The sequence below is a fragment of the Gobio gobio genome (assembly GCF_949357685.1).
Source record: "Gobio gobio genome assembly, chromosome: 5".
Classification (NCBI taxonomy): domain Eukaryota; kingdom Metazoa; phylum Chordata; class Actinopteri; order Cypriniformes; family Gobionidae; genus Gobio; species Gobio gobio.
The window spans coordinates 26,909,682-26,924,644 of NC_137101.1; the positions used below are offsets into that span (position 1 = coordinate 26,909,682).

A 14,963-nucleotide genomic window follows, 5' to 3' on the forward strand; every position below is an offset into this window, starting at 1 on the left:
CCGGAACACAGCAACGGTGAAAAACTGTTTAACGGTCTAACTTCTGAATTCAGTACTACATAGTTTACAGTCTTTGTAATGTGTTTCAGCAATACATTTCTAACATTTATAATGTGTTTAGAAACAAATCTCAGAATTGCCTTTACAGGGACTTTAAACATTACCTTGTTGTAATAGTGCTTTAGAATTAATATACAATATTGTATATTATATAACTGTAACAAATTTAGTTAATTTAATTTTTTCTTGAAAATAAGGAAGAGCATTTTTTGCAGTGCAAAGTTGGGAGCATGAAATTGTCCAAAATGTCTTGGTAAGCTGAAGCATTAAGAGTTCCTTTCCCCTGGCCTTATCGTATTGAGGTCTCTGGATACAGCCAAGCCCTGCACGTCCTGACGCCACTGTCCCCACCAGCACACTGTGCCGCAGCCATGCTTCAGCCTGGTCGACTGCCTCCTGGGCCTTCAACTTCCCACCCATCCTTATCTCTATGCCTGCGGAGGAGACTTTGGTGTCAGCGGACTCTCTGTACAGCAGCACCTCTCTTGCTCGGAAAGCCATAAACTCCTCCGACAGGCTGCTGAAGGAAAGTTGTAGCTTGTTCTTACTCCCGTACAAGGCTATGCTGCGAGGGAGACCCAACCACCTACGCAGAGAGTGGATGATCTTCCTCTCAAAGCCCTCAACGGTAGTTAAGGGGACATCGTAAACCAGCAGTGGCCAGAGAAGTCGTGGCAGAATGCCATGCTGGTAAATCCAGGCTTTAAACTTTCCTGGCAACCCTGACTTGTCCACTACAGCAATCCAGGCATTTCATGAAGTGTGGCCATGTCCCTAAGTGTGCTATTGAAGACTTTTCCTAGGCTCTTAACTGACTTCTCTGTTAATGATGGAATTTGGACTCCTCCTAGTGAGAAACGGAACTTGTCGGTTACGTTTCCCTTCCTCACCACAAGGGATCGGGACTTAGATGGTTTAAAGTCCATTTGGGCCCAGCTGATGAGGCGTTCGAGGCCTTGGAGGATCCATCTGCAGCCTGGTACAGATGTTATGGTAACCGTCAGATCGTCCATGAACGCTCTGATGGGAGGCTGTTGCACACCTGACCGGGTGAGTGGGCCTCTACCCTCCACCTCTGCTGACTTAACTAGCATATTCACGGCTAAGGCAAACAAAATCACGTAGATAGGAATAATCACAGGGTGCACTTTCTCCAGACTTGACTTGAGGTCCCTAATCTTGTCTGGGACATGGTGTCGGGTCAGTGAGGTTTCTACCAGCTTGTGCGGGATTGACCCATAAGCGTTGGCAAGGTCGAGCCACAGCACTACCAGATCGCCGTCACCTTCTCAAGCCTCCCGGATGAGCTGGGTGATAACTCCTGTGTGCTCAATACAGCCTGGCACTTTTGGGATCACACCTTTCTGTACAGCAGTGTTAATGTACTCATTCTGCAGGAGGAACTCCGTCATGTGCTGGGCAACGATACTGAAAAATATCTTTCCCTCCACACTGAGGAGTGAGATGACCCTGAACTGCTCGATGTTGCTTTAGTTCTCTTCCTTAGGAATCCAGACACCCTCTGCATGTCTCCACTGCGGCACCACTTTCCCCCTCCTCCAGATGACTTTGATGATTTTCCATAATCGCTGAAGGAGTCTGGGGCACTCTTGTAGACCACGTAAGGCACTCCACTTGGACCTGGTGCAGAGTTTTTCCTAGCTGCTTTGACAACCCCCTGGACCTCTCTCAGGGTTGGATCCTTGAGGTTAAATGCCATGCTGGGTTCTGGTGGGGTTATCAAAGTGCTGCACTGTCCGAGGTCCTGATCTCATGCACTATCGCTTTAGCAAGTACTGAGGTACTTGTCAACCTCTTCTTGAGTGCAGGTGAGTCGACCACTACTCTTCTGTCCTAGGAGTCTCTTGGTGAATCCGAAGGGATACGCTATGAATGCTGGACGTTTGCGGGCTCTCCTTGCCCCTCTTTCTGTGCCACTCAGCTCGATGGGTGGTAGAGAGCTTACTCATTAAAGTCCTGTTCTTTGTGATCCCATTTTTCAAACTTTAGTTAGTGTGTAATGTTGCTGTTAGAGCATAAATAATACCTGTAAAATTATAAAGCTCAAAGTTCAATGCCAAGCAAGATATTTTATTTAACAGAAGTTCCCTTTCAAAGCCGGTTTGGACTACATCCCTGTACATCCTGCTTTAATGACGTCAGTAGAACAGTTTGTTGACTAACCTCCGCCCACAAGAATATGCAAAAAAGGGGGCGTGGTCTTGTTGCTCTCCCACGTGGAGAAGAGGAAGTGTTGCGCTCGGTTGCGTTTGTAGCCATGTCGTCGAGACGCTGTTATTTTCTTCCCGGAGTCAAACCACCTTTGTTTGGCCTTCAGGGACGCTGTACTTGGCAAAGCTGAGCGCATGCATCTCCCCGTTATGGTAAGAGGCGTGACCTTTCCGGGCAATGTGCGCTAAGCTGCTGTCGAATCACAACACGGGAACCACTGGCACAATCAGAACTCGTTACGTATTTCTGAAGGAGGGACTTCATAAAACAGGGAAATCTTTCAAGCCGTTTTCAGGACAGTGAAAACAGCGGTATACAGATAAGTAAATTGTGTGAAAAATACTGTGTTTTTTTACACGCGAAACATGAACACATGTTATATTGCACACTGTAAACACAATCAAAGCTTCAAAAAAAGCACAATCAAAGCTTCCCATTCAAAAAATGGGACCTTTAACTTGTTCCGGAGCTCTGCCAGGGCAGCTTTATCCTCGTCCTTTGCCTGCTTAAACTGTTTTCTGAGCACACTGAGCTCCTGCCGCATCCGTTGGATCTTCTCCTCCCGTCGATTTGGTCCTGCAGTACCGCTGGCCGTATGCTGCTCCTTCGGCCAAATCTCTCAGCGGCTATGTTGATGGTCATTGAGCTCATTGTCTTCAGCCTCCACTCAGCATCCCCTCTGGCTGTTACTTGGAGGATCTGGTCCACATCCTCATCAAACTGGTGCCACTCATTTGTGACCAGTCACGGAAAGTAGGGTCACAAGTCTGCAGCACAAGTTTCAAGCAAAATGAGAAAGAAGCGTTGAAAAAAAATTTTTTGTTTTTTGCTTTTTTGCAGAATCTGTTAGTTGAGATCACGAAGAAACCTCTCCGTGTTTGAGATAGCAGTATTGGTATATTTAAAAGCATACACTTTGAGGTTGAAATCGGCGTGTTTTTCGGAGATTCTAGCATGCAGCAGAGGCGTGTTTCTTTTGTTATTGCCCCCGCCCTCAAAGGGAAGCGTGGCTCAGTGTTGCCAAGTCCGCTGTTTTTCATGACCCGCGGGTTGAAGCGACCCCAATTATGTGATATTTAGCCCCGGGAATGCGAATTTTAGTAGGCAACCATGCCAAAAAGACACATATTTTACCCCCCAAATGCGATTTTTACCGGAGAAGCCCCCCTGAAACGCAATTGGGCTTGTTTTGGGCTAGTTTTGAGTAGCAATTGTGTGTTTTGTTGTGAAAACCTGGCAACCCTGGGGCTGGCCACGCACAGATCTCTGCTGGCAGTGCCAAAGCAATAACGAGCAGCTGATACGAAGTGCAAACCTCCCAGATGATAGAAAGTCTGAAGCAGTAAAGAAGCAACACGATCATTTTTCCCTTGTGCAGAAAGAGAGGGCTGTGTACAACGACATGACTGAAAATAAGCATACATACAGGTCCTTGAAAGTGCTTGAATTTATTTTGTGCAAGAAGTTTTCTGGAATAAATTCCATATTATTCTCTCTGGTCCGATAATGTGTTATTTCGCCAACACTTCGTGGACTATGCTTGATTTACTTGCATTTACGCGTTACGTTAAGTGTTTCCCGCGTGAGGTACTTTGTGTTGTACGTTGCCATGATGTTCACGTGCGCACAAAACTATACGGTACCTCAGCGTTTCACAGACACACCGTGAAATATTGCAAAAATAGACCGGTTACATGAGCCTAAGCTCTTTTCAATAAAATCCATGCAAAAGTTAATATCAGATAATTTTAGAATACAGTATAGGATGTACCGAATATTCTTCAGTTTTATGCAAAACAGAAATATGACAAATAGAATATCAGACCTCTGTCATATGGCCAAAAATAAATGCAAAAAATAAAGCTGGACCTGGAAAGTCCTTGAAAGGTTCTTGAATTTGAAGTTAACCAAGCTGTGGGAACGCTGTATTAACAACTATCCAAACTGTTTTAGACCTAAAAGAGTCTTATAGGCCTATGTTACCCTTAAATGTCAGAGAAAAGAACAGAATCAGAGAATTTTTTTTCTTATAGAAAATTTTACTTTGCATATTATACTATAAAAACACATAATTATAGTTGATTTTAGTTTATCATAGTTGATCATGACGGTTATCACAGAATCCTGTTAAAAAGTCCTAATGCTACACAATGAAATCAATTCACCAAGTTTTATGTAGAAAATCAGCAAATAACAAATAAAATTAGCATCAATATGTACTTTTTGTTTACATAAACATTAAAATAATAACATTAAAAATGATGGCCAGATTTTAAAGGAGTGTCTTGCAACATGTTATCTACAATGCAGTTCAAATAGAGTTTTGACAAAAAAAAATTTATAAAAAGAAAAATCTCACTTATATTTCAGCCTCTAAATCATTTTTAGGCAAAAAAGATCAATTACTGACATTTACAATGCACATTATCCTTTATTATTTATAGTATGCGGTCCGATTGCAACCATGCAGCTTTACAGGGGGTATGGCTTATCTAAAGGAGATGTAAATGAGCCCTTTTGTCACTCCCAGCAGGTGAGAACACAATCTTTAGAGGTAAATTTCTCCCTATTAAAGGGATAGTTCACCCAAAAATGAAAATTTGTGTAGGTGTCTTTGTTTCTTCAGTAGAACACAAATGGAGATTTTTAACTTCAACCGTTGCTGTGTGTCACTCATATAATGCTTGTCAATGGGGTCTAATTCTATTAGGGTAAAAAAAAACATGCACAGATAACTTCAAATTAATCCATGCGGCTCGTGACGACACATTAATGTCTAAAGACACGAAACGATCGGTTTGTGCGATAAACCGAACAGTATTTATATAATTTTTTACCTCAAATACAACACCATGTCCAACAGCCCTGAAAGCGCAGCACTTCCGGAAAGGAAGGTCAATGTACACGATCTAGTGTAGAGACATCACTTCCTGTGTGTGAGGGCAGATGAAAATATAGCTTATTGCCATTTAACAGTTGACAGTCAAGCTATCCAGATTTGCTAATGATGTGGGAACACAACCTCAACAAACTTTCAAAAGGGTGAAACAACAGTACCTTTACCCTCCGCGGGAGTTGGTTGGGAGGATGACGTGAAGAAGTGGCCTTGTATCACATGCGGTAGCATTTTTAGCTATTTTCTAGATTCAGTAGCCTGTGATGGTAAGGCAATGAGCAATTTGAAAAGCTCAGAGGCGTATCAGTATCTGTCGGAAACTATCTAAAAGCGGACATTGAGCCGAGCCTGAGCCTACATGTATCCCATCATAAGGCCATGGGTGCTAACATCAGCAACAGGTGAAGTACAGACCATGGGGTGCACATGTATTAGGGCCAGGACGCTGTTGTAGTCATGCAACAGCTCTTTTGTGGAAGTTCAGTAAAGTAAGGACAATTAAGGACACGAAAATTGTATTGTTTATTGTATTGTGATATTATTAATTAATTAATAAATGTACTAAACTGATATGTTTAGTGTGTGTCATTTATGTGGCTTCACAGTAACCTTCACTTAACCCTTGTGGCACCATCTGATTAAAAAAAAAGAAGAAAAAAAAAAGTAAAAATTATAATTTTGAAACCTTGCCAATGATCCGAAAAACACTTAGCCTCTTCACTAACTACCACACAAAATACCATTGGTATACTACTTCCGCCGCCTCACCGTAAGTTGTACCCACGTTCTTTTTTACAGTAGCGCATCTTTTACACATCTTTTACAGTTACTCCATTGCATCAGACTTAGAAAACTGCAAAATTTACACAAATCACTCGTCTCACACACACACACACACACACACACACACACACACACACACACACACACACACACACACACACACACACACACACACACACACACACACACACACACACACACACGTCATGACTGGCTCAATATCTTTGTGAGGACTCTCCATTGATGTAATGTTTTTTATACTGTACAAATTGTATATTCTATCCCCTTAAACTAACCATACCAGTTTTTTAGGCACTTGGCGAATACATATAATATAATTATCTTTTTTGTTTTTTGTCAGAGTAATCAGAGCTGTAGGGTATTCAGGGGCCCAGAGAATCGTCACCAACTTTGTCCACTCTAGCTACGACCCTGTTCATAATAAGTGTCACCCACCATTACACACATCAATTTAGCTTACACCTAGACAAATCATAACACTAAATAATTGTGACTCTACAGTTCTCACGGTTCAAGTGGCTTACAGTTCAACTTTCAAAAAATAAAATGAAATTAAAAAAATATATATCAATGATACTAAAATATTACTGGATCCAGTTTCAACCTCCTGATTATCCATCCCCTAAGGAACATACCCAGAGCCACTGGTGGAATAGATGCCACTACTACATATACAGTGAGGAAAATAAGTATTTGAACACCCTGCTATTTTGCAAATTCTCCCACTTAGAAATCATGGAGGGGTCTGAAATTGTCATCGTAGGTGCATGTCCACTATGAGAGACATAATCAAAAAAAAAAAAAAATCCAGAAATCACAATGTATGATTTTTTAACTATTTATTTGTATGATACAGCTGAAAATAAGTATTTGAACACCTGTCTATCAGTTAGAATTCTGACCCTCAAAGACCTGTTAGTCTGCCTTTAAAATTTCCACCTCCACTCCATTTATTATCCTAAATTAGATGCACCTGTTTGAGGTTGTTAGCTGCATAAAGACACCTGTCCACCCCATACAATCAGTAAGAATCCAACTACTAACATGGCCAAGACCAAAGAGCTGTCCAAAGACACTAGAAACAAAATTGTACACCTCCACAAGGCTGGAAAGGGCTACGGGGAAATTGCCAAGCAGCTTGGTGAAATAAGGTCCACTGTTGGAGCAATCATTAGAAAATGGAAGAAGCTGAACATGACTGTCAATCTCCCTCGGACTGGGGCTCCATGCAAGATCTCACCTCGTGGGGTCTCAATGATCCTAAGAAAGGTGAGAAATCAGCCCAGAACTATACGAGAGGAGCTGGTCAATGACCTGAAAAGAGCTGGGACCACCGTTTCCAAGGTTACTGTTGGTAATACACTAAGACGTCATGGTTTGAAATCATGCATGGCACGGAAGGTTCCCCTGCTTAAACCAGCACATGTCCAGGCCTGTCTTAAGTTTGCCAATGACCATTTGGATGATCCAGAGGAGTCATGGGAGAAAGTCATGTGGTCAGATGAGACCAAAATATAACTTTTTGGTCATAATTCCACTAAATGTGTTTGGAGGAAGAAGAATGATGAGTACCATCCCAAGAACACTATCCCTACTGTGAAGCATGGGGGTGGTAGCATCATGCTTTGGGGGTGTTTTTCTGCACATGGGACAGGGCGACTGCACTGTATTAAGGAGAGGATGACCGGGGCCATGTATTGCGAGATTTTGGGGAACAACCTCCTTCCCTCCGTTAGAGCATTGAAGATGGGTCGAGGCTGGGTCTTCCAACATGACAATGACCCGAAGCAAACAGCCAGGATAACCAAGGAGTGGCTCTGTAAGAAGCATATCAAGGTTCTGTCTCCAGACCTAAACCCAATAAAGAACCTTTGGAGGGAGCTCAAACTCCATGTTTCTCAGCGACAGGCCAAAAACCTGACTGATCTAGAGAAGATCTGTGTGGAGGAGTGGGCCAAAATGCAAATCTGGTGAATAACTACAGGAAACGTTTGACCTCTGTAATTGCAAACAAAGGCTACTGTACCAAATATTAACATTGGTTTTCTCAGGTGTTCAAATACTTATTTGCAGCTGTATCATACAAATAAATAGTTAAAAAATCATACATTGTGATTTCTGGATTTTTTTTTAGATTATGTCTCTCACAGTAGACATGCACCTACGATTAAAATTTCAGACCCCTCCATGATTTCAAAGTGGGAGAATTTGCAAAATAGCAGGGTGTTCAAATACTTATTTTCCTCACTGTATGTATATATATATATATATATATATATATATATATATATATATATATATATATATATATATATATATATATATATATATATATATATATATATATATATATATATGTTATGAAAAAGGAAAAGGCGATGAATGGAAACCAGGTACATGCAATAGATCTTGTTGGTGAGCAGACGCTTCAAAGATGGCCCAATAAAGTACATTTTAAATTTGTTTTTAAATAACAACCCCATTTTTTTACACTAAAATTACACAACCCTTCAAATATTTTGGGTCAGTAATTTTTGTTGTTGTTGTTTTTAAAAGAAACTTTTATTTAGCCATGATGCGTTAAATGTATTTAAATGAACGTTTACACTATTACAAATATATACTGTATATATTTATTTAAAATAAATGTTGTTCTTGAACTGTCTAAAAAATGAATAAATAAGTAAACAGTTTCCACAAAAATATTAAGCAGCAAAACCATAATTGGGATTATAATAATAAATGTTTCCTGAGCACCAAATCAGCATATTAGTATTATTTCATATGACACTTTTAAATTGTAATAATATCTCGAAATATTGCTGTTTTTACTGTATTTGTGATCAAATAAATACATTTGATCAAATAAACTTCTTAAACATTAACATTTTTAATGACCCCAACCTTTTGAATAGTCTAGTATAGTAAACCATTCCAAACCTCTGTAGCAGCGTGTGTATTAATGTTATGCTCGTTCATTGCATTGCTAAATTCACTAACTATACATTCTCACCTGCAAGATCCCTTTTTCGACATGCTATACAATCAATATATAGTGTGCTTTGTTAGGTATTTATCTAAATTTATAAAATATATCACATGCTTTTCCACATAAAACCATGCATTACCGGAAACAAGCTGTTGAACAGTATCTGGGTGTCAGATGAGCATGTGGATCTCACTGTGAAATTACCAGCATCATTAGTGTGGGCGGCAGCTGTATTATACTTGTACCTGTCAGGAAAAAAAAGAGGATATTTAATAATCCTCTGTATGAATATATTAAATATGAGTGACGTGATGCTCTTTTTTTTCTTATGTATTACTTTACTCAAAATTACTTTAAAATACAATTCACACATTATCACATACTCGAATACACCTCTTTTATGATATGATTGTTTTTTTTTTTTTGGGGGGGGGGGGGGGGGGTATCATTATACAACCGATACAACTTCTTACTGGCCCATTATGAAGTGAGGTAAAGCCATCCTATCTTAGGCCTGTGAAAATTGCAGCTGAAGTAGCTTACCACGGTGACCACTACTGCCAAACAGAACATTGTCATTGTTTAACTTATGTTTTGTTAAAATATATGGCATCAAATAAATCATCGTCTTTACACCATAAAGTATGAACAGTAATTCAGCCACATTACAGCACAGTGGTGTGACTCATTGGTATAAGTACTCATCTAATGGGTGAACCTCTGCCCTCATTTCTCAGTGCAGCTCGACACATCTCAACTCACCCATTTCAAAGCTGCCATCGATGATACCAACAGTAGAGCTTGGGATCTCAAACGCCTCTCAGTCTGAGTGATGGTGCTTTTGGTGCAAGTCCCTGCCCGGGGTTTGGAGAAATAACAGATGGCAAGTACACCAATAAAAATATATTTTTAGACCCTTTTTTTGACAAACCTGTTGTGCTCCACCAGAAAAACTATTGATCATAATTTTGCATGTTCAATGTAGATATTATGACCTATGCAATGCCACTTAAAACCAAAGTGACACATTTCAGAGAGAGAAAAAAATATTAAAATAACTTAAAATAACTTAACTTCATATGTCACAGTCATATTTAGTTTTCACTGTCTTGTTCAAAATTTATGTATGTTTACATGACAACGATGTACTAAAACAACATTGTCAAAAATATCCCTCTTCACACGGATCTGCGAAAATGACTAAAAGGGATGTATTATGCATAAACGCATAAACGTTTTCTGTTTTCATTTGAAAATGGCGTTGTGTAAACATTAGGGCTGGGTATTGACACAAATTTCACAATTCGATTCGATTTCGATTCACAAGCTTTCGATTCGATTTTCGATTCGATTTTTGATTCTTTTCGATTCAATATCGATTATTTTGGATATGTATCAGGTATAATACATGGAAAATTCTCAAGGAAAACTCATTTCTGAACTAATGTTGTAAACAATGGGAGTCAGTTGATACTACATTAGCCTACTGAAGGTAAAAATGAGAAAAAATTTAAGGTAAAAATTGAGTTGTATACAAACACTTAAATGACAATAAATTATGTATTTTATATAATAATAAAGTTATAATATTAACTTTACAATTAGGCCTACATAATCATAATTCTACTTCAATTAATTTTTTTGAAATATAAACATTTAAAGGGTGGCTGTCATAAAAACTTGCCAGATTTATTAAATATTGAAGAACATTGACAATGAATAGGCCTATCCTATGTAATGTGGTGCATATAATTAGCAAAATGCTCCTCTCTAGAGTTAATTTTTCTAGCTGACTAACAAGTTTATGGACACTGGATATGTTTTTTCTGAGGTAACTGTGACGTTACGTGAGATTGTTTACTTGTAAGCCGTTTTACTTGCATCTTTCTGCGGTTGAAACACTGATTGAGCGATTCTATGTGACATGATATGTATTTCGGTAAGTTGTCCTGTATCTTTTAACACACTTTCAGAAGCTCATTTGTGTTTATTTCGCGCTGTTACTGGTATTAAGGCGGAAGAGAAGATCCGTTCATGTTTGCTCCACGATCATGGCCACAGCGCCAAAACGGTAAATGTTTTTGAATTTCGTAAAAAAAAATAGACTAATCGATTCTTGGGATTTAAGAATCGATATTGTTTTTTAAAAGTGAGAATCGATTAAAATCGAGAAATCGTTATTTTTTACCCAACCCTAGTGAACATACCCTTAGTCTTCTAGTTTTTATTGTCTTTGTCATTGCCCAAGTTCTGGGGCCCGTTTCAATAAGGAGGTTCAACCAACTCTGAGTTCAAACTCAGAGTTGACTTACCCTGAGATGGGAAATTCTGAGTTTTGGGTTTCAGAACAGCTGAATTGATGTAGTTCAATCTACTCTGAGTAGACTGACTCTGAGTTAAACGCGTGCACCACGACTATGAAAAGCCATGATCAATGGAGCTCCGAAATTACTATTCACCATGGCAACAGCACCCAACAAAAAGACATCTGCATTTGAATCTTAATCATTGTTATAATACCAGAGGTGAAAACTGGCAGAATGGCAAGTTTCTGAACTAATATTAATTTTCATGGTATCCCATGGGCAAAAAAAAGGAAGAAAAAAGAATGTGGTAGCAGCTAAAAATGAAGTATAAAAATTTAATTCAATCAGATTAAGCTTTAAGCATAAAAATGTTCATGGGTGTAGGTTTCATGACTTTACAAACATTTGACATATTAAGGAGGCAGAGGTTCACAAAATGATGGGAGGACCTGCACCACCATTGACAGAAGAAGAAGAGATGGAGGAAGAATAATAAAAACAAACAGGAACAAAAAGAACGGTTGTTTTTGTATTTAGCAAATAAAGATGACCAAATAAATTGTGAATAATTTATGTCTTAACACCTGTGGTGTATGGCATATATTTCAGACTACCCTTCCATCTGGTTTTCTTCCATTCCATATAGTAGGCTAATCTGTTTCATTTTCAGAAGGTGCGATGGGAATATGCGTATCAATGCATCCAACCACACTGGAAATCCTAAAGGAAATTCAAATTATTAGATTACTTCCAGAGGTTGCAACAAGATATCAAGTGAATGTTTTTTAACCTGATTTCTACACCACTGACCTGCAATCCTGTGAGACTCCTCTTTTATGCTCTCATGGGTTTGTGCCCAGGAAACAACACAACCATATTCAGAAAGATCTCACGTGAGAGTGAGACTAACTTAGCTTATCTCTCTACATACAGCAGCCTTACTAATATGCTCTGCATCCCTGATATTATATAGAAAACTATATCATTAAAACATGGTACTGCTCAAATAAATATGCATGTGGATATAGCAAGCAAGAAAATCCTCTCCTGGCATGATTGTTACTCCCTACAAATTATTGCAGCCTCCTCATCTACAGGATATTACAAAGATACAGGCTATTTTTGTCACTTTGACGGTGTCTTCTTGATGAAAATATTCACAGTGAATGAATGTACCTGCACTGCAAAAAAATGCTTTTCTTTTGTCTTGTAATTTCCAGTCAAAATATCTAAAGATTTGTAAGAGTCGGTTTTGGTGCTAAGACAAAAGCTGAGATACACACCTCAGCAATTGAACAATAAAAGTCACTAATCTTGAGAGAAAGATCTCACAGAAACTGTGACAACACCCTGACAAACATTCCTCCCCCCTCCCCATTTTGCCCTCTCCTTGCCATGTTTTCAAGTCACCAAATGCAGATATACCAGTGATGATGTATTTTGTAAATCTATTGTTTTATCCCTTTCATGTTTGATGTCTTTTTAAAGGTCTCAGTGCGAATGGTAAAATGGTCTCAGTTTCACTGCAGTCACTGGTAGTATCAGAAAGATTGAAAACTAATGAGAATTCAGTTCTCCTTTGAGTAGTCTCTTCAAAGATATCTGATCCACTCCCCCAAAACCAGGTGGGGGTGTTGCAAATATTTACAACCCTTTTGTTCTAGTTGGAGTATTTAAGGCTGGATGTTCTAACTCTCTGGGGGAATATTCTGTAGTCAGAACCCCCTGTGCAAACTGCATGTAGATGTGCCAGACATGATGACTCTTTTAAATTATTTTCATATTGCTTTGCAATTGTGTTTTATGTTTTTACGCTGATCAGTTGTGTACCATGGATTCTTGTTTACTTATTTACTTTTCCTGTCTGGCCAAAATAAATGTTAATCTTGATTTATCTTGTATGGTTCCGAAATCATTATTCTAGTATGGATCGATGTATACTCCTTTATTACCGCAAAATCTAGGGTTATGATAGATCACACCGATGGCGCCACGACTGAAGCATGGAGCGCAGCGTGCGCGATATTCCGATTCCTGACTATCGCTGGGTTAGCACGTTGTAGTCCGTGAATATTACTAAAATTACACTTTTTGTTGAGTGAGCATGTGCAACCACTTAAAGGTAAAATATTCACTCTGCACCCTCTGACTAATTACAGAAGTAACCATTTTGTGCCCGTGAGCGCGCGGACCGGACGCGTCTGTCTCTCTGCGATTTAGGGTCTCTCGATGAACGAATATAAAAACTAGGAAGATACAAAGAAAATCAACGATCTAAATTAAATCGCAACTAATCGTAAAATCAGCTGATAAACTCTAAATGTAGCACGCTTTATGGAGTCACTTAGAATTGGAGTCAGATAAAATTATTAATGGAGTCAGATTTAAAATGAGATATCAATAAATTAAGAGAACTTCACCGAAAGGCTGAAAAGGCTTACACGCAGAATTCCTTTTGACCAAGGCATTAGTATCCGGTTTTTGGGCTAATGGATGGAGATTTACAGATTCTTAAATCAATAGGCATTTTCTACATAACACAAATTACATTAGTCTCGTTTCCTGGGGGACAAAAAAAAAAAAAAAGCTAATTTAAGTGCATTTTTCTTATTTTGCAAATGATCTGCCAATAGGGTAATAAAAATAGTCAGTATGAAAAGCATTTGTGCAGCATGAATGAATGAATGAATTACGTATTTAAACACTGCTGGTGCTTTAAAAAGGGGGAGGAGAGTGAAATAAACTCTGGGTTTAATGAAGAAAACCTGCTCTTGACCAGGTTAGGTTCACAGAGTAAGCTACCATGGTAATTGACTCTGAGTGTAAGTGACCTCTCTTTCAGAAACGGGCTTGACTGCTTTCTCGGGTTTAACATACCTCCCATTCTGAATCGGAAAACCCAGAGTTCCCCTCATTTCATAGTTAACATACTTTTAAGACTTTTCTTTTAACCTCCTTTCTGAAAGGTCATTAATTTGTTAAATTAGTCCTCACCTGTTCACTGTTCTGATGATTACCTTCCTTGTGTATTTTAGCATTCTGCCTTCCTCAGTTATTTGTCTCTCTTTGAAGTTATGTTTACGGAGCCCCGCACATGACGTGCAAGAAAAAAAAGGTAAATTGTGCGCACAATTTACTAATTTGTTCCTTCGACTTGCTAAACCGTCCACACGATTTATTAATTTGTTCCCTCGATTTATAAATATTGTGCACAATTTAGCAAGTCAACGGAACAAATTAGTAAATTGTGAGGACGATTTTATAAATTGAGGGAACAAATTAATAAATTGTGCGCACGATTTAGCCTACTAGTTTACTCTCAAAAGTAAAAGTCGACCCTGAGTCAATGAAACAAATCGTTTTTCAAACGAGTCCTAAGCCATTTCGTCGCTTATTGTGCGCGCACGCCTCACAGAGACCAGGGAAACCTCGAACACTGCAGCAGATACTGGATAGCATCATGTCGAGAAGACGCTGCTCTACAATGTGTTTATTGTGTTTCATATTGTGTAGCTAACCGGCTAACTCACGTTATTACTTTCTTACTGAAATAAATCAGCTGTGGACTGCAGTATTAAAGCTGTGTCTATGAATGCATTCTTACTACTTTGAGTAAAGATAAAGGATGGAGCAAGATTTGTTTTACAAATGTTAATGTTTACATCTGCTGGGCTAA

The 14,963-nt window shown here is 38.9% G+C and overlaps 1 protein-coding gene across 1 annotated transcript in view; it reads right to left on the reverse strand.

Moving 5' to 3' along the window:
• Window positions 1–2,745: 2,745 nt before the first annotated feature.
• The window catches only part of LOC307126264 (solute carrier organic anion transporter family member 1C1-like), a gene marked incomplete at both ends in the record, with an annotated part of 50,678 nt that continues 38,460 nt past the window's right edge, over window positions 2,746–14,963 (reverse strand). The window contains 2 exons of the mRNA XM_079816726.1: window positions 2,746–3,021; window positions 9,121–9,226. Coding sequence (XP_079672852.1) covers window positions 2,746–3,021; window positions 9,121–9,226 — 382 coding nt within the window. The remainder of the gene's footprint in view (window positions 3,022–9,120; window positions 9,227–14,963) is intronic.